Here is a 25682-nt window from a genome sequence, read left to right on the forward strand (position 1 = left end):
ACTCCAAATTGATACTACAGAAAATACCAGCGACTTTCATAATCTCCCCGGTACATAATTCATATTTTGTATGTACAGATCGATGATATGTCATTGGATGAGCATAGATATATCTAGAGCAGGTTAGTCCAAAACGATAAGATAGAGTCTCATTGATAGTACTCGAATTGACAACATTGGGATAAATAAAGAAGGACCATGCAAAGGAGCTAATCATGTGTCCCAACAATTTTTTATGTTCAGTTGTCGTAATCAGTAAACCACTAAACATAAACATCGTTCCTTATCAAATGTTGATTTCGTGGTGCTGGTGCATAGTTAGTAATATTCGGAAATCGGGACGGAAATTAAATGTCACGAATATATACGTAAATAATTCAGTAAGTTTTAGTAAAAAATATTTTGAAAAATTTAGCCATAAAATATGAAAATGGTAAATTATAAAATTCGATACTTAAGTATTTAAAATGAAATGTAATGAAAAATATGAACATAAAAACGGATTGATATTTGTCATTTTTAATACTATAGTCTTATATGTAGTTATATGATTTCTAAAACATAAATTTTGAAGAAAAATCAAGGTGAATCAAATTTATATATGATAGAACGAGTTTTAATTTACTCAATATCTTGCATAGCAAATGTTTAATAGAAAGATATTAGAAATAAGATATCACTGTATATAAGTTATATATTAATAACAAATAATAATTCAGATCATGAATTTATACAATGAATCAAGAATGGCGTACGTAAGCTAAGGCTGCTACTGCTAGGGTTTGCTAGGGCAGAGTTTGAGGGTGGAACGTAGCTATAATTATCAATCTCCCAAATAATTGTTAGAAAAAGCTAAAAGAAGTATTCTACCTCGAATATCGCTCATTGTATGGCTAAACTGTTTTATTTTCTTTTATGTGATTTAGAGTATCGATCATGGTCAAATGCGGATTTGAGAGAAGATTAACTAAGTTTCATTTTGATCTCCGGAGGATTATATCATATTGATTAAACTCACAAGTTCTCCGGCCACTATCTTACAAGTCAGTAATATCAGCTGCCATGCATTATCGATGTACTAGTTAGTACCGGTGGTATTGAAGTGGTTGGGATTATGCATGCGAGTGGATGAGAAGATATCTGTTAACTTATGACTTGGCTTAGTTTTCTCATTGATTTGGAGGTATCCAAAATTCCACAGACAGCTAATGAAGATGATGATGTCTAAGCTTTCTAAATTGCATGCATGGCCATCCATCATATTGAATACTTTATCCGTTTTCTACCAATTGTGTTCTAATTAATTTCATAGGAATAGAGAAGCTCTTTTATCGGTATGTGTACCAAAAGTTGATATTTATTAATTGAGAGAATTCTAGAAATTGTCACTCAATTATGACTCATTCGACACTTACTATTACACTGTCAATCACTTTAGTCACTCAAGGGGCATTTTATCTCACTTTGATTACTTCTCCCAATCATTCTAATACATATTTATCAATTTTTCACAATTGGTTGGGCGAAAATATCATTAATATTGTGGCAAATAATTTTATTTAATGAAAAAAATTAACGAAGTGACTAAAGTGAATAACAGAGTTAAAGTTGAGTGACCAAAGTGTCAAATAGATAAAAATTGAGTGACCATTTGTGATATTCTCTCTTATTAATATATTAATCATGTTGCAACATCAAGATACACAATAAAATAAAATTAAAAAAAACAAATCCTAGCCAGTCCTTTTAATTTTACAGCAGATTAATTACATATAGTGATATTACAACATGCAGGAAAATCAACTAGCTACTGTGCATTCAAGAGGAAGTCCCTGTGGGAAGCGCTTGGTATCCTTGCAATAGTTGTAGATCATATAGTTCTTTTGAACCCATTTGATTCTTTCTTTCCCTGTGGCATCCAATGATTGGGTGAACCACGCCTCTTTTGAAGAACTAGAACGAGAAGAAGAACAAGAGGAAGAACCAGAAGACCAAATGCATGCTTGGGCGTTGAAGTTTCTGTACGAGGCTGTGAATGGAGCTTTACTCCAGTCTGTCTTCACAAGTCCACCGCGTGTCGCCCAGTCATCTGCGTTCCAAAGGCTTGAGTAGATCCACATTGCTTGGTTCTTGGGGAATGGGATTCCCCTCGATCCTAAATTCTTGAACTCTCGAATAGGTGTGCCATCGACAGAGAATCTGGTTAATGAAAAATATTTAATAGATGCATATTAGAAATACATAGCACATTGTTCATATCCATACGAAAAAAATGTAACACGTTCAGTCTAATAATTTATTTCACAAATTATTGCTTAACATGCAACTAATTAATTTCAAAATTTAGGATTACAGCCACAGAATAATTTATTTACCGACACTGTCACAATATAAAACATTAGCCACCTGCGAAGTAGAGAGATGGAGTTATAACATTTACATGATGCTTTGAGGGTTCCACAAGACGGAGTAGGTGTGGAAGTCTTTGGTGGGATCGAACCAAAGATAAAATTGCTGCTCTCTATTTCCCTTGCCTTGTGTGAAAACATTTGTGTGTAGAATATAAGGATCTCCGCTTAGGTTGCCAAGAAACTCAAAGTCTATTTCATCATGAGCCGACCCCAACGAAGATAGCTGAAATAATGCACAGAAACATAAAGACATGCCCGTAGTAAAACAGGTTCTTGATATATACGTAAAGAGTACTAAAGACATATTATATTGTACTGTAGTTCAAATATTTAACTGGACAGAAAGAGAGAGGTCCTTCAATGAGTATACTCACATAGTAAGCTGTAACGGTACCGGCAGAGTTACCAGGCACGAGCTTAATCTGCATATCAATTTTTCCAAACAGGTACTGATTCCTGGACTTGAACCCCGACCCGGAAGTCTTGTCAAGGGACAGCGTGAGTAGCTGCGCATTATTGAGTATTTTGGCGCGCCCATCGCCCCATGTTATATCAAAATCTTGGTTGAAGTTACCAGCCGATGAGGCCACCAAGATGTTGAAGAACATAACCAAAACTACAGCATATATCTTAACCATGGTGTTTCGGTCAGATACTGAAATGGGAAGGCAGAAGAGGGAAGTGTTCGATTATATGCATGGAAGTGGCGAGGGTATATATAGTGGTGGAAAGGAGAAGGAACCAGGCAGCTGTAGCAGTACAGTGGTACTGGTGGCTTTGAAGTGGTTGGGAAAATGGGAAATATGCATGCGTTCGCAGGACGAGATTTGGGTTGACTTGGCTTGGGTGTATATGAGGGAGTCTGGGACCAAAGACAGCTAATAAGGATGATAATTGATGACGTCCAGATTTTATCGAATTGCAAATTGCATGGCCATTCGGGTATATATGAGAAGCTACGTAGCTAGAGCTTAAAGAGGTTCCATTCCCACTACACCATATCACAGCTGTAGAATTCTTGTTGTTTTGCTGTTAATTGACCTCTAAAGACCAATTAAGTCTTGGATCACTCTTACACACCACTTGCCTTCATAATAAAGCAATGTTAATGCTTTTTGGAATCCCCTAGCACACAAGTTTCTGAACAAAAATAAAAATTGATTGACGCCCATATAAAGCAATCACATCATTTCTATTCAAAGAGTGCCACCTTGCAGAGATAGAGTAGAAAAAATAAATTAAAAATATAAATGGGAACGGTGTAGCTAAATATTTTCCGTAAAAATTTATAGAGCTAAATAATGAACTAGCTAAAATGAATCGAGGCTGGTAGTTAGAGTTTGATCCAATGGCTGTTACCTAGCTACCTACGTTTACCCAAAATAAGTACTTAGCTAGAGCTGGCTACCTGGGCTACGGCCTCGGATATTAGATGCATAACTCCGACTATTTTTTTTTTTTTTTGATTCAATGCATAACTCCGAGTCTCCGACTTTGGTTATTTTTTTTTCCCCCAAACTCCAATATTATAATTGTCCCAAAACCAGCGAATTAAACTAGTGTCCAATTTATTAGGGTTGCTAGGTGTCAACCATTAGTGTTAAGATTCTTCTTTTGGATTAGTTAAATTATTGAAGATGATTAATGAAATTGTTAGTTAGTAGTAGCTAGCAAAGGGTTTCCTTCAATAATTGTTGGCGGGCATTGTTTATAAATGTGTATAGTATGCAGGAAGGTGTAAGACGTGACATGCATGCTCTATAGTTAGTGTAATACAGCAAAGGATATGGTATGGTAGTGGTAGGTAGTGTCAGTGTCGATCTTCGCCAAACCAATGTCTTCTAGTCTTACGTTGCTTTCGTGCAAGGCTTTGTTTTTCCGACTACGTGTTCCTGCATATCACCTCAAACACCCAAAAACGTTCTATTTTTCTTAAATTGTATTGAAAAATAGAAAAACAAAATTCAAAGTATGACGACATACGAACATCACTAAATTAACTTGTTGCTGATTATTGATCACGCAAATTTGGTCTCTCAAACACCGTGGAAATGAACCAACTATGCCTGATTCGACGAGTCTTGGCTCTCGAAAGCGGCTACAGTGCCGCGGATGCAGCAAGGGTTTCAAGAAGCTAGCCCTCCATCACCACAGCATGCATAACTCCATGTCGAAGTTGCTTACAAGTCCTCTCTGACTTTACATATCGTGCCACATTTGACTCCTACTGCTTATCCTACTTAATCTTTGGTAATTTTTATTAAATAGTGACAAATGTGGCCCGTTGCTCAATATTGTACTGATATTATCTCAACTTAATTACTCATTAACTATTAGATTTTAATCACAAAAAACATCGGTACAATTAAGTGTGAGTCAGCTACTTATAAGTTATATATTTATTTGTCGTTTTTTAAAGTGTGATATTTCCTCTCTAATAATTTTACCCTCACCGTGTATCCTTTTCCCATGTCAGCTTCAAAGTTCAAACGCTACCCCACTGTAGTTAGAGACTTATAGAAGGTGCATTCCGGTGTAGTTGTCAAACTCTATGCCAACGGCGCACTTCTATACCAAATTTTCAACAGTGCTAATATCTTTGGTGACAAATGAGTTGTTATCTTTGCAGGGACTCAATGATAGAATTGGAGTCGGTACTTTTTGGTTCGCATCAATATCTTTCAAATAGTTTGGATCCAATACCATTTCGTTTAGACTCTACACCCATTTGAGTTCAAATTTCCTTCTCACATGACTAATTATAATGGAAAATGATAATTGATCATACTCTATTTTGTTCTTTCTTTTCTTTTTTAATTGTTATTATTTTTTCCAATTTTGTCCATCCTTTATTTCTCTGGTCCACTAATTAACCATTTCCAAGCCACTTTGTTAAATTAACTATACAATGTTAATTAATCTGTTTTTTATGCATATGATACACCTACTTTAGTGTTTGGTATTATCGATCGATTTCCTACTATTTAAAATACACAATTACTCACTCCCACTAAAACTACAAAAACTACCCAGTTACGTTCATAAATTTCACCCGTTCATCACAATTCATATCTGTCTATACAGATCAATAATATATCATTAGATGAGCATAGATATCTAGACCAGGTTAGTTCAAAACGATATAAGATAGAATGCATATTAATAATACTCGAATTGACATCATTGAGATAAACATTGAAGCACCACGCAAAGGAGCCAATCATTTTTCCAACAAATTTCAAATTCATGGAAAGTTGAAAAAACAGTATGTTCAGTTGTCGTAATCTGTAAATAACTAATCATAAACATCGATTCTCATCAAATGTTGCTTTCGGGATAGGGATGGTGGTTCGTTTTCCAAACAAAGAAAATTATTCTATGTATCGACGCGACGGTGCAAATGACCAAACATTTATAAGATGATCTCAACCCATAATATTTATAATTAATATTTTTATTAATAACCTAAGAGTGTATTTAATATAATCTAACCATCCATTTATGTCGGTGTACTGAATTCTCCCCCAACAAACAAACACAAATTCATTTTTTCAATTCTTTTAACAATGCATTTCAACCCAAATGATTGGATTGAATTTCCTAAGATTTGTACTAGCTAGCTTCATTGAACTAATTTATACTGCCTATAATTGTTTGCAATCTTCTCCTCTTTTCATTTGTTTTTATGCTAATCCTACATGTACTTTTATAAAGACATTGAAATTAACTCTCTATATTACAATCTACACTCTCATTTGAGTTTTTAAATATTCTTTTTTTCTTTGTGTAAATGTCTGATGCAACTGCCCTCAAACCTTGATTAATGAAACTGTCGAATACAAGGGGGGACATTGAGCGTAAACCCCCGATGACAATAAGTATTTAGGGTTCTCTCGAAATGATATCAGGAGTCTCTACCAAATACATATATTCAAACAAACACCAATTAGCAAATAGTGCATGGCCAGCTTCTCCATTTGCTTTTACATAGCGATGACATATCAGCAAGATAACTCTATTACAACGAAGCATAATTACCAAAATTACAGATTTCCTATTATGTTATCACCGGAGATGAAACCTGACAGGACCCGCCCCGAATTTCACCCTGAAATCCGAGGTGGCCCTGTGGGGCCCACCTTAGGAATAACTCTACCGAAAATTCAACAGAGTTACCCCTAAAAATGGACTACCCAAAACCTGTAGAATTTCAATCACACTTCTAACAAATCATCCATAATCTCCTGGAGCCACCCTGCTCCTCAAAATCCAACAACTCCACAATTTACAATTTACAACTAAATTCCGAACAATACAACATAACCCAAATTTTACAATAATTGTCCCACAGGTTATCAGAGCAATCTAAAAGAGAGAAGGAATTCATAATACACGTAGGTTCAACGATTAACCTACAATATGAAAATGACTGCTGCAGATGCTATGCCTCGAATCCTAGTATGCCGAATCAACTACTCTGCAATCTGGGCATTGGAAACCAAAGGGCCCAGGGGAAAGTACATAAAAACGTTAGCGTGAGTGGACAAAAATAAATAATTTCAAAGAAAAATGATTTCCTACTTTCCCACATTTATTCCTTTAAAAACTCGATGCATGCACAAATGGTAAAACACATTTAACTTTAAATCCAAGGATTTCAAACGGTAAACCGACTAGCCCCGCTAGTCACAAGATTCGAAAAACAAATATATTGTAAAATCAAAATACCGTTTCTCAAGAAGATAAGACCAGCCCCGCTGTCTACAGTGAAAATCAGACTAGCCCCGCTAGTCAAGCAACGATAAAATATGGGGAAGAAATTTCACCATACGAAAGAAGGGAGCCTCCCAGGCTCGGGTCGGAGTGTCCCACACTCTGGAGCATCCCATGCTCTGCTCTTACTCACCCACGAACACATAGTAAGCAGGGAGGAGTACTAATAGGCTAGCTAGCAATAAAATATAGCGACCCAGGTATGGCGGGTAAAAACCATTCAAAAACCAGTAAATCTATAAGGCTTCCCCATAAGTCCCGCGAATAAAGAAAACACGAGTACGATTCCCAACCGTACCCGGAAATTCTCGTAGTGAGTCACAAAAATCAACAGCGTGTCCCACACGCTAAAAAAATAATTAAATCAATCATCTCCTCGACGAAAATTCCATTTAAAATCCGAAAACAAATCATTCCCGAAATCACTTTATAATATTTCATAAATCTCAAAACATAATCAAATCTGAAATCACTTTACAATCCGAAACTAAAATCACCATCGATAGCAAATCATACATTATTTCAAAATTCGCAATATCCTTTTAAAACTTAGAGCCAAAATCATTCTCAAATTATAACCGAGATAAATCAATTTATATTCTCAAATAAATAAATGTAATAATTAACTACGAAACAATATTGCATGCATCACTTAAAATCAAAAATCCACTCACAGTATATGGCTAACGTGGTATCCAAGCGTAAGGATCCTCGTCGAGCGATAGGTCGGTATCTCGTCCTGTACACAATTATATTCCGCAAACAACAATTCAATAAATATTTACGATAATCAATAATTAATCTCAAAACCCATAACCTCAACTTCTCCAATCCTCTTCCACATCCAATCAAACTTCACCAACACTGCCCACTCGTCGATTTCAACTATATAACAATTATGGAGGAAATCCAACAATCGGATTCACGATTAACATTAACCAAAATCCAAATCTTTAGAAATTTATAATCGATTCAAAAACTCCACCAATCCTTACCAAACTTCACCATTAATATCCATCCGTCGATTAATGTATTCCATATCGGAACAAGGGAAATCCGAAGGTCGGATTCCCATAAATTAACAACCGAAACTCCCAAACTTCGGAAATTCATAATCCATGTCAAACTTCTCCCAAAATTAACCAAAATCACATATTCAACCTCTACAACAATTATAGAATTTAATAGGCTATAAATTGAAATTAAAAAGCAGCCCTACGCGCCTCCACGCACGACCTACAGTGACGGCGCGTGGGCCACCACCTTCGATGGCCACCAAATTTTGGCAGCAACAACTACTCAACACGCCCAATCTTTTTCTCAACTACAACACAATCTAATTTTACCTTGAAACAGTCGAAATCAACCGGTGAAGAAAACCCAGAAATTCCAAACCCTAGGTTTGGGAATTTCCTCGATTCGACCTCCACGTTGCAAATTGAAGTGAATGACCTTAGGGGAAATGATCACCGGCAAAAACCAAACCTTCGACGCCGGTTTGGTGGCCGGAGACGGCCGGAATAGCCGGAAATCTACGGAAATTCCAAACTGCTACAGTGAAACTTCAAGGACCCGATGCGTCATTTTCCAGCCAAGCCGCCGTGAGTTACCGTCGTGGGGAGGTTGGGTAGGAGTAGAAGAGTCGACCGGTGCCGATTGTTCGCTCCTAGGTGGCCGGAAGAGGGAGATGGCCGGAGTTGCAGAGAGCGCCGAGGAGAGGGAGAAAACGCGGGAGAAAGGAGAGAGAAAGAGAAAGAAAAAAACTTACCGGCCACAGTAACTTTTTCAAATATATACTACTTACCATGAACAGTAACTTCCTTATTTCGCTCATAACATTCGCATACGAACTCCGATTTCTACAGACCACATATGCATGCGCTCGGTTTAACGTCCTCTACAACTTTCATGAAGGAAATTTTCTCAAATTTTGACCCGAACAAAAAGTCAACTTTTAGGGCCACTAAACGTACTGAAACGATAGTAAAAGTGAAAATAAAGGTCGTTTACCGTCCAATTGACTAGTAAACGGGTAATTGAGATACGGGACGTTACAAAACCCGACGACACTGAGTTTCATCATGCCATTAGGAGGTTGTGACCATAACGTTTAGAGATAAAAACTAAGGAGGGGGTGTGGAATGTAAAAAGGGAATTGCAAATTTCACTCTCCTTTTATAATCATAGTATTATAAAATGAAAATTGCTTAGTCGTATAACTAAAATAAAATTGAGATAAGTTGTACTTTGACAAAAAAGAATTCCCCATTTAAAAATTATTTTGAATGCTAGTATCGGATGCCAATGAACCTCCTCCTATTTCTCCAAAACCCTAGCCACCATGACTGGGGACTCCATCAATGGCAATCAGCACCTGCACCAACCAGACCTCCCCTCTCAGCCTCTTTTCTGTCTTCTTACGGCAATCCATAGTCAACTTTGTTTGTTCACAACCGGAGTTCTCCCACATATCAAGTGGCGGTGTTCCCATGCTTCCCTGACATGGGAAGTAAATGGCCTCTGATGTTTGGAGGCGGGCCTCCCAGGTCAACATGTCTCTGATAATTTGGGTCGGGTTCGACCATGCAGAGGGAGGCTAAAGAATGATGGTGACATGGGAGGCATGTGATGACCGGCCCAGTTTGAATGTTGCGGGCTGCAAAGCAGGATGATCGATGTAGAGGCTCAATCTTTGGACCCTAATCAAAGCAGTGGAAGCCTTATCGCTCCAATGGGTGGTAGCATGTACGAAGCTCTGCACTCCGATTTGTGGGATTTACGGAGATGGTCATCATGCATTGTTTTTGCATATGCGACGATGGAGATGAGTACGGCGGTGCAAGTTGGGAGTTTAGGTCTCGCAAGGCATTTGTTTAATAAGTTTTCATAAAGCGCACAACAGAAACTTTTAAATACTTTTGAGGTGAAAAACTATTAAAAAGTTAAATTACTTTGTTCATCCAAAATTTGATATGATGGCATGCTCCAGAAATCATGGACTCCAAGAAACTTAGCAAAGTTTTGATACAAGACAAATCTTCCAACAAGTTTCGGAATAACGAAATTCAAGAAACAAAGGTCAAGATTAGACTTGGAAACTGAATTCAGTATGATAATTTGCTTATCAATTTTCGCACACCCAGCTTTGTCTGCTACTGTCCTTGTTTATACCTAACATATCATGAGCACCGCCACCGGAGAAATACAATTTGCCTGCCAGTCGAGGGTCTCCACACAGATTACCAGAGTCGTTGTGGAGGACAGAGCCCGGTGGCCATACCAATCGGAATCACCAACAGTGGCCGGCATGGTATGAGCACAATTATTTCCTTGCAAATAAAGAACTTGTCCCACATCGAGCATTAAGGGAACTGAACTGCCATTTCTCACTACAAAAGATACCATATACTTCTAAATAAGGTAAGTCCAAAACTCTGCTATTCGTACCGTTACTTTGTCCATATATTGCATCGATGTTAACTTTGGCATCAAAGGGTTAGAGATCGGCATATCTGGCCTCCTTTCTGACCTACTTCTTCTCTTTGGGCAGGTACCAGGGGGAGGTATCGATCATTCTTAAAGTCTCTACAACCGGCGGGACTACATAGAAACAGTCCCGTTACCAGTGCATACTTTCTGCATCTACACTATTGTAGGGGTGAGCATTCATCATTGTTGCTCAATAGGGGCTTTACCCTTGCTAGGTTTGTAAACCGATGCATAAAACAATAATTTAGGATTCACTTCACGAGTATTTCATTTAAATAGGGACTTTGACATTAGGACTTAAACTATTTCATTTTCCAACTTTGAAATGTACTTAAACTATGTCATTGAAAAAATGACAAGCTTTGAAATATTTTCCAACTTGAAAACCGATGCATGACGTTCAAATAAATATATCGCCAAATAATACTTGGTTGGTCCCAGTAGACCCACTTCACGACCTTACCGTAATTCAATTCATAATAGCTAGAGCATCTGCTACCTCGCTACACACACGGACCTGGGTCATCATTGCGATCGAGCACAGTCTGACCGGTGTAGCTAACCCTTCGAAGGTTAAAGGGATCGAACCAAAAGAAGTCAAAGCCACCCTTTACTCTTAAGCCATCAATGATATCTCTCATGGAATGGTTAGTATGCATTGCATTTAAATATAACCAAACCATGCAACTTAATATGCATCGCTTTATATAAAGTAAGAAAAACAACTAACCAAGAAGGCCCTGAATTCCTTACCTAGATTCTAATGCTAACTTTGTCACGTCGTTCAAAATTCATGAACCTTCAGTTCTCGTGTAACTGGAGTCCTTATTTAAGACATAATGATCATTAATAATTCTTCAAACAAATATTTAAAGTCTCGATGATTAACTAATTGTCCAACCAACTTTTTTTGCTTTGACCAAGATTTGACCAATCACGACTAAACTTTTACATTACAACTTAAGATGCTTCAAGTACCAACAATTTCTTTGGACATGATTCATCGATCGTGCACCCATTTTCGACTAATTACCAACCGTCGGGTTAATTTCTTTCACATTAGGTGTGCCAAAACTACTAAGCATTCCAATTTTCTTTCCTTACCTAGCACTATTTGAATTTTCAGTTCCATTTAACCAACATAACCATTTCAAAACCATGCCGTCATTCAGAAATGCAACAACAACAACCAAAGTTCAAAAACTTCAAAGAGAGACTTGGAGTTTACCTTAATCAAAAGCAAAGTCATGGCATTAACTCCAAAACTTGACCATTGCTTTCTAAAGGAAATTCCACGGCTTAACACGACCAATCCAATACTAATACTAATTTAATCAGTCCCTAATCGCAGAGTAACAAGTAATAATCCCAACATCGAATTTCGAATTTAACTTCGTTAAGTATAGTTTGCAAGCTGAACCTCAAACTCCTTATCTAGCTCATAATAGCTGTCCAAACTCTATTGATGATGAACTAATGATCCGACGCCACCAACCCAGCAATTTCTGGATTTTAGTTCCAATCGACGTCGATGCTCATCTAAGATGTTGGCTAAACAGATTTCAAACCAAAAGAAACCAGAATAGTCGTCAACGACGACAATCGTAGTGGCTTCAGACGCCAATCCCGAAACACAATTCATTAAACTCAATTGAATTGAAAAACTAATCATAGCACGACATAGAGCACAACGAAAGGATCATATTCCATATAACATGTAGCTCAATCCATTGCCGGATAACCCGAAGAACCACCGAAGAACTCGAAGCTTTCTGGCTTCGATACTTCTTCCTTGATCAGAGATTATTGAACAAACCAATACCATGATGACGTCGGCGAAGACGACACTAAGAGATCAGCACTAGTGCGTTGGCTGGAGGTGGCCTGACGATGGAGTGCCGGTCGGGTCGCCAAACGAGTCTTGAGAGTTTTGAGACACTCTGGGTTGATCTAGAGTGTTCGATCTTATCAAAGGCCCATTTATAGCCTCTACTCAATTAATATTGGATGGCTGAAATGAATCGGTGGAGAATTCACACGGCCTAAATCGCATTGTACTATTTTTCCTTTGGGTCCTTGACCCATAGCACCAAAATAGGATAAAGTTAGTCCACTTACACCACCAAGATATTTTTATTCCCACTAACCCAATTTAACAACCAAATGACGATTTTGGGCTCCAAAAAATTAAAAATACTCTCTCATCATCTTCTCTCTCTCTCTCTCTCTCCTCTCTCTCTCTCTCTCTCTAGGGTATTTGTCGGAGGCTCCAGTGGTGTACAAGGCCGTGTCTGACCCAGGAATCGTTGACAATTCAGAAATTCCAAGCTACCAGTCGTACGTCTATGGTCGGTGCAAACCGCCGGCGTTGATAGCTATGCATATGCCACCGGAAATTGGCGTTGCATTCAGTGGCGTAGCCAAAAATCTCTCTTAGGAGGGTCAAACTTTATTAACTAACAAATTATATTCATTTCTAGTCGTCCTCTAAAAATAACACAATCTTTTGCCCAAAAAAAAAAAAATATATATATATATATATTAGTATAATTAAGAAAATTTAGGTGTAATATGTCTTGTACTAATGCTGAAATTGAAAGATCCTTAAATCATGTTGAATAAATTTTGGGATTTAAGATGAATGATAAATATAGAAAAACTTATGTGTTACTTCAATTTAGCATATTAATAAAGAATCGTAAATATGCACATATGGGCATATATCGATCAATAGGGTAAGAAAACCTTGAAAAGATTCGTATTAATTAGATATATGTAGTGTATTAATAGTTTAAAATATTATTTCATCCATTAAAGTTCAAGGATAATTAAAACTAATTAAGATAAATTTGTATTGAATTTTAAAAATTGAGACTAATTAAAGATTTTTCAAAAATTGAAAAGGGTCAATTTTATTTCATTCCATTAAGATTCATAGATCATTAACACTAATTAAGGATTTTCTAAAAATTGAGAAGGGTCAATTGACCCTTCTCGCCCTAAGCTAGGTACGCCCTTGGTTGCATTGATGCCCAGATCTAGTCAAAATTGCAGGTTTGACTACCAACAATTACTATTTATCAAAAAGAAGAGAATAGCTGGATTGCACGTTTCTCATCTTTCTTTTTCTTTCTATCTTTCCAATCATACATCAGGTGTATATATGACAAAAGGACAAGTTGAAATGGATGTATTATTTAATTAATAAGAGTCCATGGCATGTCCAGCTAGTTCTCCTTCAATTGTGTACGTTCACATATCAATTATTATTACCGTTTGCTAGCTAGTGTTTCCAGAATCCTAAAGATACAAGGTTTGGCAGCGTGGCACAGTTTCGAGTCCAAGGGAAATATGGGTATCAAAACTAAAATTAACAAACTTGAAATTTTGATTATTATTAGTCTTAGATGCAAACAAAGATAAAAGGCAAACCTTAGCTTTTTTTTTTTTTTTGGGATCTTGACCCAAAGCACCAAAGCAAGCTAAAATTATCTCACTTGCCCCAGCAACTGATTTTTGTTCCCACCTACACAATTTAAAATAAAATGACTATTTTTCCCCTAAGTTAATTAAGAAATTACATTATACCTCTCTCTCATACCTCCGTCAGATCGATCTCTCCTCTCTCTCTCTCTCCCCCCGATTTACTTCTCGGTGCCTCCACTCCACTTCCCCGACTGTTGCCGTCGTCCTTGCAAAGCTAGAGACCTCGCGAAGCCGGAGTTGACGAGGCAAGCGTCTGTTCCTTTCTCATGGCGCGGGCTGAGACCGGTTTTGGAGCAACGAAAGACCCGATCGGTACTCCCATATCTGGCCATGGAGCGTCGGCGGACCATCGGCGTTGGAACCGGCTTGACATCGTCGACGTCTTTGTGGTATTGATTTTCCATGAAAAGCTACAGTGATGGAGAATCGAAGGAGAGAAGGTGATGACTTTTCCGATCAGGTTTTCTGATTCCTGCCATTTCTCGGCGTTTCACCGGTAGCCGAAGCTTCCTCTCGACGTCGTGGACCTCCCTGTGTTATTCTTTTGTTGAAACAACGACCGATAACGAAGGAATGAAGCTCGAAGGCTGCAATGGTTTTCCGGCAGCTTCTGGATAATTTCCGACTACGTTTAGTTTCAATCAGGGTATGATTTTTTTTTTTTTTGAGTGGAAGACGTCAATAGAACCAACACACACACCCATGCAGTGTATCCCAGTATAGCCAGACTAATCACTGCACCGCAGACGCACGAACCATTGGGTGTTTTAACTAACCCAGGTCCCTCAAATATGCTGGCCACGGGATGGAGCTGGGATTCGAACTCTAGACCTGGGGGTTCCAGACTAGGCAGCTCGACCAACACACCACACCACGTGGTTTCAATCAGGGTATGTTAGTCGCTCTATTTGTCGAGTTGCACATGATTATATACATGAATTCGAGTTTTAGTCAAGATTGAAGAAACTGAAATTTTGGGGTCTGCTGTATATTTCAGGTTGATTGTGCTTGGCTGCAGTTTAGAACTCTTCAACTTTTTTTTTCTTTTGGTGGTAAATGGAGGCAAAAGGCCTATAATGAAATAAAAAAGAAAAAAAAAATTATTGGGGGGCAATAGACGTCTATTGGGGGGCAGTAGACATTTTGAATTGATGTAATCTCCTCGTTTTTTTTTCTTTAATCAAAGTTTTATTTGTCTAATTTTAATAAATAAATGGGTATTAGGGGGCAATAGAAATCTATTGGGGGGCAATACAGGTTTATTTAGAGGGCAATAAATCTCTCCGACCCCATATGAGATCTACAACAACCTCTTTGGAGACTTCCGGCGAGGTTTCATAAACCTCTATTGTCCCTCAATAGACTTCTATTGGGGGGCAATCCCCAATAGACGTCTATTGGGGAGCAATAGATGTCTATTGAGGGCAAAAAAAACATTTCCGGTGAGATTTTCAACAAAATCCAGTGAGCGGCGGCTGGTGACCGGAATCCAGCCAAAGTTGGCCTGTTTCCGGCGGTCGGTGACGGGGCTCCGACGAAGTCTCCTATAGTTTCTCTCTCCTCCATTCTCTCTCTCTCTCTCTCTCTCTCTCTCTAAGTTTCAAAGGGGTGAGGGTAAAATAGTATTAAAAAAATATTAAAAACAAAAAAAAAATCTTAGTGGGGTATTAGGGAAGACCTCCTTAGAGTGTTTTGGATAAGAGGGAATTAAAAAACTTAATAGGGTAAGTGGGAAAAAAATCTCTAAAAATGGGGTAAATGGACAAAAAACTTTTTTTTTTTTTTTTCCGATGACAAACCCCAGCTTTTGGTTGAATACTGTTTTGGACGTTTTGGACTACTGACAGAGAGAAAATGACAGCATATGCTCAGAAGAAAAAAAAAAAAAAAAAAAAAAAATCAATGGGCAATAAAGGTCTATTAGAGGGCAATAGACGTTTTGAATTGATATAATCTCTTCGTTTTTTTCTTTAATCAAAGTTTTATTTGTTTAAATTTAAGAAAATTAGTTCCCATTTTGGTAATCGAAACGTCTATTGGAGGGCAATAGACGTCTATTTGGGGCAATAGATGTTTTCAAAAATTTCTGGTGGGTAGCGGTCGGTGACCAGATTTCGGCGACCGGTGACTTGCTCCGGCGAAGTCTCATATGGTTTCTCTCTCTTCCACTCTCTCTCTCTCTCTCTCTCTCTCTCTCTCTCTCTCTCTCTCAATAACAAAGGGTGAGGGTAAAATGGTATTAAAATTTAAAAAAAAAATTTTCTTAATTAGGTATTAGGAAATATCTCCTTAGAGTGTTTTAAGTATGAGGGAATTAAAAAAACTTAATTGGGTAAGTAGGAAAAAAATCCCTAGAAATGGAGTAAATGGACAAAAACCCTTTTTCCTTTTCCATTAAATAATTTCCTTAATTCTAAAACTTCCAAAATTCATAAAATTAGCTTGGGTGTCCGAAAATACCCACAGACTCGTGACGTCGCATGCTTCATTATCGTTAAATTGAAGAATTCACCTTGTGAAGATTAAAAAAAAAAAAAAAAAAAAATTCCCGAGCATCTTAACGATCACCCAAATTATAAACTCAATCTTGAATAATTCCACTTCACTTCCTTAAAAAATTTTGGGGTTCATAGATTGAGCCTGAAAATCTAATGTATTTATCATTCTGGCATTATTAATGAAAATTTATGATTCTCTAATAATTATCACAAATGGTACCTAAACTTATCATCTATCTTATCGATGGTACCTGAACTTCAATTTTGATCACAACCAGTACCCGAACTTTTTGATTTTATTTCAAATGGTACCTATCACTAACTTTCGTTAATGTTCCGTTAAAAACTGACATGTGCCATGTGACTCATTTTTCAAGGATAAATTTGTAAAATTACCCCTTTTTTTTTTTGTAATATCACTTATTTTCACTTATATTGTGGCAATATGGCTATAAAAAATGAGACTATCAAAAGTAAAAACTTTCAACTTCAATTAAATATATATATATGAATGACAGGAAAAAAAAATTACGAAAGTTTTGATAAGCTTTTGGTTTTAAATATTTTATAGTTTTATTTGAAATGTTTTGTCTGTATCTATAAAACAATTAATTTTTGTTGAGATATTGTTTTTAAATTTTATTTTCATAAGAGGGTAGAGAAACATTTTTAATTTTATTTTTAATTGAACTTATATTTTTATGAACATATTAATTGATCAAAATATCTAGTAAACAAAATTATTTTAATGGGTATTTTAGTCAAACCACTCTTGAACATAGGCCATGTGTTTTGCACATGTTAGTTTTTAATGGAACATTAACGGAAGTTAGTGATAGGTACCACTTGAAATGAAATCGAAAAGTTCAGGTACTGGTTGTGATCAAAATTGAAGTTCAGGTACCATCGATAAGATAGAAGATAAATTCAGATACTATTTGTAATAATAACTCAAAAAAAAATTAAAAAATTAAAATCTTCCACTAAATTCTTTGCAGGTTATTTATGTAACATCCAAATCTCATCCCCTGGGAAATCATTGGAGCTTATCAAATATCAATCAATAAAGAAAAGAAAGTCAAACACTATTACTGAAATCACTTTCAAGATAGGCTAGCACAGTCTACTTGTACACTTCTTTGTGGATAAGTTTCTAGATCCCTAGGCAGTAGCTCCACTTTGATGGGTCCACTGCAAATGAGTTACGGTGCTTCTCACCATCCTTATTAATGGATTGACACCTTCTTTTTTTTTTTAATAAAAAATCACTTTCAAGATACCTGAGCCCGTCAATTGGAACCTTCTTGACTACGTCTGTATACCTCTGGGCTAAGGCAGCTAGGGTTAGCTAGGGCAGAGTAGGAGGGTGGAACCTACCTAGTTATCCATTTGGGTAGAACACCAAACACTGCATGTGGACAATCTTATCTGAAAAGGTCAAAATGATCTACCTCTAGTTCATATGTACGTGCTATCAGTAAGGATATGATATGACTTGACCTTTTGTACGCAAGTTTCATATATAATAGTGGTTGTGTTATTTGATGTGTCGGTAGTCATATGATGTGTCGGTAGTCATATGAGGGATAGTTTTAAGGTATCGTAAAAAAAACTAAGTGGATATGATAGTGAAGGATAAATGCACAATTTTATATAGTTATAATTTCAGCAGTGAGATATACTGTTGTCACGGTCCGTCATGTGCACACTACTATTTGATGTATTATTTGATGACTATCTCCAAAAATGGAGCAAATAAACGATCTTATCTGTGGATTAGGCACTAGCAGGTGAAGAGAGGGTATACAAAAGAGTCCCTCCCAAGTACATGTATCGATCAATGATTTTCGTTATGATGTCAATTAGGAAAGAATTCATCAAATCTCAAAAATTTTGGTTAACTGATCAAAACGTGATATTGATATTTTGAGCCAAAATTAAACTACCTTATTTTCCAAGTTTTTTTTTTTTTTTTTCTCAAGAGTTTCACATAATTGGGAAGGAATTTTTTTTTTTTTTTTTGGTGGGTCGGATTCAGGTTCTTTCTTTTACATGGATTCGGCTGCTGCATTTGCATTAGCTTGTTCTTGATTCTATTTGTTTGGCCTAAAGCTTGATCTTGCTTCTATTCAGGGGCGGAACTAGGATCGAAAGTTTGGGGGGGTCCAAAATGCAATTTTTCTTAAACGCAAGTACCAAATATTCAAAATAATCACAAAAGCTAATTAGCCAAGAAGTAATTAATAATTTTATACCATAATTTATGTTTGAACAAAAATTTTAGTAAGAAAGAAGCTTAAATATTTTATAAGGGTTTAATAGTTTCTAAAAGAAAACACAAGTTTAATCTAAAGTCATACCGAATATTAATTATTATGGGTTGTGATTGGTTAATATATTAATTTTGGTGAGATAAGTATGGTATATATTAATAATTCTATGAATAAAATATCTAAATAAGGAAGATATTGAAAAAAACTTGCAGGGGTCCGGACCCCCCCCAGACCCCAACATAGTTCCGCTCCTGCAGTTCTATTTGATCTCGAGTATTTTCCGTTGTAAAGTTTTTGCTTCATTAATAAATTTGGGAATGAAACAAACACAAACAAGCTAAATAAAGTAGAATATTCATGAGAAGTGATATGAAAGCAAAAGTTCGCATATCAAGGGAATGAACATCTCTATTGCAAAAGATATAAACATATATATATATATATATATATATATTTTTTTTGATGCAGTTATTGCCACTCTACTATTTTCTTAGTTCACCCTACAAACATTTGAATTATTGAAATACTATTTTACCCAAGTGCAAAATAACTAATAAGTACATTAATTTTCTAAAATCCAAATATGTAAGAAAAAATAAATATATAAATATTAATTAAATACAAAACTACTTAATTTCTCATTGGATAACATTAATTTCTCATTTATCTTCTCCACCCAAATTTGAATTTATTACTATTTTTTTTGTCTTTTTGTTGCATCCTCATCGTTAATTCGTTATTCAATTCACAAAACCATTACCTTTAACTTTATCAAAATATTTGCAATATTCTCTGTGAACACCGAAAGTAAAAATTTAAAACATGAAGAAAAAAAAATCAATCTCTTCTTCATTGATCATAGTTGTAAATTTACTAATCTTTTTACATAGATTGAAATAGATAACACTGAAATTGAAAGAAAAAATTAAAAAAATGGGAGTAAATCATATTATGATTTTATTAGGAAACTTTAATAAATTTTAATTTTTTTATGAGTATAAATTAAATGAGAGATTTTCGCTAAAAATATTTATTTTTTAATCGGATATGTCATATAAGGATATTCTTGGAAAGAGAAATGGGTTAAATAAGTAAATTTAATGATTAAAATTAAAATTAAAATGTAGGGTGGCATTAGCCGCACCCATATTTTTTTGGTCAAAAGAATTTTTATTAAACAATAAGTGTGACATCCCGAACCCGAATTTACCAGTTTACAAGTCTTTCGATGGGTAAACGACATTTACATTTACTTTTTGGCTCCGTTTCGACATTTTAGGGGGCCCTAAAAGTTGACTTTTTGTTTGGGTCAAAATTTGAGAAAATTTCCTTCATGAAAGTTGTAGAGGACGTTAAACCGAGCGCGTGCATATGTGGTACGTAAAAATCGGAGTTCGTATGCGAAAGTTATAAGCGAAATATGAAAGTTACTGTTTATGGTAGATTAGTATAAATTTGAAAAGTTACTGTAGCTAGGTAACTTTTCTTTCTTTTCTCTCTTCTTCCCCCGTGCTCTCTCAGTTTCTCTTCTGCAACTCTCTCTTTCTCTCTTCTGCAACCTCCTCTTTCACCACCTCTAGGCCACCAAATGGCGAGCTGCAAGCATCAATAGACTCGTCTCCTCCTCCTTATCACGCATGTGGAAGTTGTTTACAACGATTTGGCCGGAAATGTGGAGATCGAAACCAACATTTTTACTGTAGCGAATTGGTCAACGCCGATTTCCGGCCACCTCCGGTCATAAAGTCAGGTCCATTAGAAGCGCCTTGAGCCACTCTTCATGCTCACCAAGTTTCATAACCCAGATCGAAGCATGGAGGAAGAAAGCATAATTGGAAAATTTCACTATACTTCGGAGTGCTTAATTGTTCGGCTACTTCAAGGTATTTTCTGACTTTGTAACAGTTGAGAAAGTTATTGGAAATGTTGAGATGATGCTGTGGATGAAATTTGGTGGCCGGAGGAGGAGTTGGCCGCCGCATGAACAGTGTCACCGGAATAGTGCGGTGTATGAACAGTGATTTATATTCTGTTTTTTTTTAGCTAGTTAAATCCTATAATTTTTGTAGAGGTTGAATATGTGAATTTGGTGAATTTTGGAGAAGCTTGGAATTAATTATGAATTTTTGAAGTTTAGGGTTTCGATTATCGAATTACGAGAATCCGACCGTCGGATATCTCTCGGTTCTGCCTTGGAACCTTTAAATTAACGAAATGGTATTAGTGGTATAATTTGGGTTGAATCAGAGAAGAAGTGGCGAGATGATTTATGAGGATTTAATTTTGAGAATCGTATTTAATTGTTGAATAGTTATTCACGGAATATAATTGTGTACAGGGCGACGTACCGAGCTACTGCTCGACGAAGGAAACCATTTGTGTGGTCGCCTAAATAGTACTGTGAGTGGACATTTGTTTTTAAATTAATTCTGCATGCAGTATTATTATTTTCTTCCAATTGAGATTTAATTATGTTTTGAATATTTGAGCGTTGATTTATCGAGATTTATTTATGGATTACGAGATTAGTATTGAAATTCCTTCCCGAGGGCTTTTAGTAGATTTTTGAGATAGTCATTCATGAGTTATTGAGTTGGGAAATGATTTTCGGGAAGTAACTGATTCGGAAAAATATTATGAGAATTATTGTTTTCGAATATTAGTTTTTATGAAGATATACGAGTGCGAGGGATTTAGCAAATATTTGAGCATGATTGATTTATCGAGATTTATTGGGTTTTGAATTCCGCACTTATCAGACTTGGGTTAGATGGAGCCTTCTTTCCGAAAGCAATTATTGAATTATAGAGTATGTGATTATGCTTTCGAGGATTTATTGAGATATTGAGGTTTGAGTTAGCGAGTTATTACTGAGTTATGCTTTCGGTGAATTATTATTGATTTATTGAGGTAATATCGAGTTTCTTTCCGAAAGCAAGTGATTGAAAGAGGTTATTTTCAGTTTCTTGAGGAGGCTATTCAGTTTATTAAGGAGGCCAGTTTTGGCGCATGCGTATCTTACCTAGTTGGCAGTCCCTTCTAGGTAATAGTCTGGTTGGCAGTCCCTTCCAGACTACAGCTCGGTTGGCAGTCCCATCCGATGAGTCACCTGGTTGGCAGTCCATTCCAGATGACATGAGGTAGTTAGTCGGCAGTCCCGTCTACTACCTGTGGTTAGTCGGCAGTCCCGTCTACTACATGTGGCTAGTTGGCAGTCCCATCTATCCACCGCCTCCTATTCCGGTTGGCAGTCCCTTCCGATGCGTCATCTGGGTGGCAGTCCCCTCCTAGATGGCATGAGATGACTAGACAGCAGTCCTTTCTAGTCATCAAACGAGTCTCATGAAAAGGATGTTTGTATAAGGATTGAGGATGAGATTTTAAGAGGTTTCGAGATGTCCTTGTTACGTGATTGAGATTTCAGTAAAGAGGATGATTAAGAGTGTTTTCAAGATTGTTACTGCATGCGAGATTTTAGAGAATAACTTGGGAAAGCATTAAGTTTTACTTATACATTTGAAAGTACTTATTTTTCGTCCACTCACTCTAACGGTTTTTAAATGTTTTCCCCTGGGCCCTTCGGTTTTAAATGCCCAGTTTGCAGGCCAGTTTAGCTTGAGGTCGAGCGTACTTGGGGTTGAGGCATAGCTGTCCTAGCTTCCGCATTATAAAGCATCGGTCATTTATCTTGCTTTCTACCTTCTTGTACGCCTAAGAAATAGATTGCTCTGATAACTCTTGAGATTAATATTCTTAGTTTCATAATTGTTTGTGAAATGGGAGATGTTGTGATATAGGGAGCAGGGTGGCTCCAGGAGAATAAGGATAGATGATTTAGAAGTGTAAATGTCTTTCTACAGGTTTTTGGGTAGTCCACTTTTAGAGGGAGTTCCGCCAAATTTTTGGTAGAATTTCTTCTAAGGTGGGCCCCGCAGGGCCACTTTGGATTTCAAGGTGAAATCTGGGGCGGGTCCTGTCAATAAGGCAAGAAGAGCAGAACAACACAGAAAATAGAAAAGGATTTTTATCCATTTACCCCATTTCTAAAGATATTTTTTCCACTTACCTCATTAAGTTTTTTTAATTCTCTCTTACCCAAAACACTTTAAAGAGGTTATTTCTTAATACCCCATGAAGATTTTTTTTGTTTTGTTTTTTTTTTAATACCATTTTACCCTCACCCCTTTATTACTTAGAGAGAGAGAGAGAGAGAAAAAAACCATAGGAGACTTCACCGAAGCCCCGTCACTGGCCGCCAGAATCCTGTAAACTTTCACTGGATTCCTATCACCGGTCGCCGGTTGCCGCCCACCGGATTTTTCTGAAAATCTCACCAGAACCTAAATAGACATCTATTGCCTCCCAATAGACGACTATCAGCCATGTATTACCCCCTAATAGACATCTTTTGCCCTCCAATAGAACTTTCGGTCGCCGCAATGAGAACTAATCATTCTAAAATTAGACAAATAAAACTTTGATTAAAGAAAAAATGAAGAGATTATATCAATTTAAAACGCCTCCAATAGACATCTATTGCCTCCCAATAGACATTCAATTTTTTTTTTCCTTTCCTTCTGCCCCATTACTTTAAACAAAAAAAAAAAAAAAAAATCTGATTTGGGCACCCAAGTCATCTTCTCCCTTCTTTCCGGTTACAAACCCGACTACTTCCGGTGAGGCTGGGGTTGTGGGTGATGTCTGTGCCGCTGATTCTACAGCCTAGTGCTCGGTGAACATCTTGCTGTCGGAAAACCAAACTTGAATGCCGGCGATGACGGCGGTGACAGAGAGAGAGGAGAGATATCGAGGTGTGTTGAAAAAAGATACGAGGCCTGAGCTTAGGTACTCCGCCGGATCAAGTTCTGCAAAACGATGGCGGATGGTGGTTCTGCATCATCAACGAGGCCGATCGGAGCAGCAACGACGATTGGTGGTTCTGCAAAACGATCAGAGCGGCTGGTGGTTATGCAAAAAGATTGAAGCAGAGGCCGAGAGCGTCGTCGACGAGGCCCGGAGCAACTCGAGAATCGCCTCCAAGTTATTCAGTAATTTTTCGACTATTCTGGTACCCTCTGGCATTGGAGCCTCCATTGTGGAGCAACCCGGGCTCGGAGGTGTCGGGTTTGAGTTGTCGCTGGCTTCTAGAGAGAGAGAGAGAGAGAGAGAGAGAGAGAGAGAGAGAGTGTGTGTGTGTGTGTGTGTGTGAGTGATAGTTGAAGTAATTGTTTAATTGGGTTGAGGGCAAAATTGTCATTTAGTGTGAAATTATTTATGTGGGAACAAAAATCTGTTGCTAAAGTAAATGGGACAAATTTGGCTCATTTTGGTGCTTTTGGGCAAGGACCCAATAGAAAAACATGCAGAAAGCCTAAAAGACCCAAAGACGAACAAAACTTAGGGAGAAAAGGAAAATCAAAACATCAAGTAGCAGCTGGTCCAGCATTGTCGAGAAGAACATGAGTGAAGGCAGAAATGTAAATGAGTGAAGGAAGTTCCCTAACAAAGGATGAAAGTTTGAGATCAACCTAGCAACTGTATCTAAAGTGAAGAATAAGAATCATTCGGTCTGTATGATTCAATGTCCATAAAATCTTCTCTTGGCAACTTGTATGAACTCGAAGGCAATATATAATCAACAACAATTCTCCTCGCTAATATATAATCAACACTGAGTCTCCTTGACAAAAAGGCACTCCATGGATGATGTTTGGCAACCTACATTCAGCTGGTTTGCCAAAGTCTTGGTAGCTTGCATAATACATAGCAAACACTAATAGGTATGCACTTGCAACTATAGTACAATAGATATTTTGGGGATCAACTTTTAAATGGGTTTGGTTAAGCACTTCAAACCTCAACTCGCATAGAAACTATTCAAGAAAGTTGTAGTTGGTTCATCTCCAACTAGACCAACTAGGTAATAATTCTAGTAGAAGAGCGATATTGGCCAGCTCTCTGAGCTTTAGTCGTAAACATTTGTGCATGTACTCCCCAAGAACTTCACACCTTGTAAAAATACAGGTCAAAACCCCCGTAATTGTCTATAACTATAGGACTAATAACATATAAAACCCCCACCAAACACCTTAAGGAATGAGAGAATAGCTGATTCAAATAATTGCAAGAAAATAATCCCACTTTCTAATAGCTCATGAAAAATGCTGATATATTGTCCATAATTTAGTAACTGAAAAGGCCACATTGGGTTGGATTAGAAAGTTAGAAGTCAAGCAAAAGGCCACATTGGGTTGGATTAGAAAGTTAGAAGTCAAGCAAATTCCAGCTTTCAGACTATAATTTGCTCAAATATTATAATCAGAACTTTTGTTCCTTATATCCCACCATCCATCCCAAAGGAGAACCCTCATAGAGAGAGGAAGAAGATCCAAGGACAAAACAAATGCTGAGAAAATACATTTAGATGCCATTTTGGTTTACTTTATCCGTGAATCACCTCTATTTCCATCAGACAATTCTACATGAATGATTAGTCCTCACATCATGTGTAAGGTTGTGGCCAGAACAAATAGTTGTCCCGTAAACTGTGTTGAAGTAAACATAGGAATATCACTTTCAAAATTGTCCTGCTAGTTTTTGTACACATGGTTTTTTTTTTTTTTTTAAAAGCAGCCCTCTGGTAAACTAATTCTCTACTCTAAGCAACAAGACTCTAATAGATAACACTATTCATGATGAGAACTCCAGTGCTGACTTCACTAACTCCGATATTTTCGAAAATGTAGAAATCA

The 25682-nt window shown here is 37.0% G+C and overlaps 1 protein-coding gene across 1 annotated transcript; it reads right to left on the reverse strand.

Annotated features, from left to right (window-relative positions):
- Positions 1-1650: 1650 nt before the first annotated feature.
- Positions 1651-3205, reverse strand: LOC112197670 (probable xyloglucan endotransglucosylase/hydrolase protein 23). Its single transcript, XM_024338435.2, has 3 exons — positions 2786-3205; positions 2441-2634; positions 1651-2199 (listed from the first exon to the last, which is right to left on the reverse strand). Exons 1-3 carry the CDS (start codon positions 3047-3049, stop codon positions 1800-1802), a joined length of 858 nt encoding a protein of 285 aa, XP_024194203.1. The 5' UTR covers positions 3050-3205; the 3' UTR covers positions 1651-1799.
- Between the last annotated feature and the right edge of the window lie 22477 nt (positions 3206-25682).

This window comes from Rosa chinensis, chromosome 4 (assembly GCF_002994745.2).
Source record: "Rosa chinensis cultivar Old Blush chromosome 4, RchiOBHm-V2, whole genome shotgun sequence".
In the NCBI taxonomy this organism is placed as follows: domain Eukaryota; kingdom Viridiplantae; phylum Streptophyta; class Magnoliopsida; order Rosales; family Rosaceae; genus Rosa; species Rosa chinensis.

Bases quoted from the DNA above. Each gene is read 5' to 3' on its own strand.
- LOC112197670 (XM_024338435.2), bottom strand. From the start codon at position 3,049: ATGGTTAAGATATATGCTGTAGTTTTGGTTATGTTCTTCAACATCTTG. The intron at 2,635-2,785 runs GTGAGTATACTC...GCATTATTTCAG, and splicing joins GTACCGTTACAGCTTACTAT to CTATCTTCGTTGGGGTCGGC. The intron at 2,200-2,440 runs GTAAATGTTATA...TTCATTAACCAG, and splicing joins TGGAACCCTCAAAGCATCAT to ATTCTCTGTCGATGGCACAC.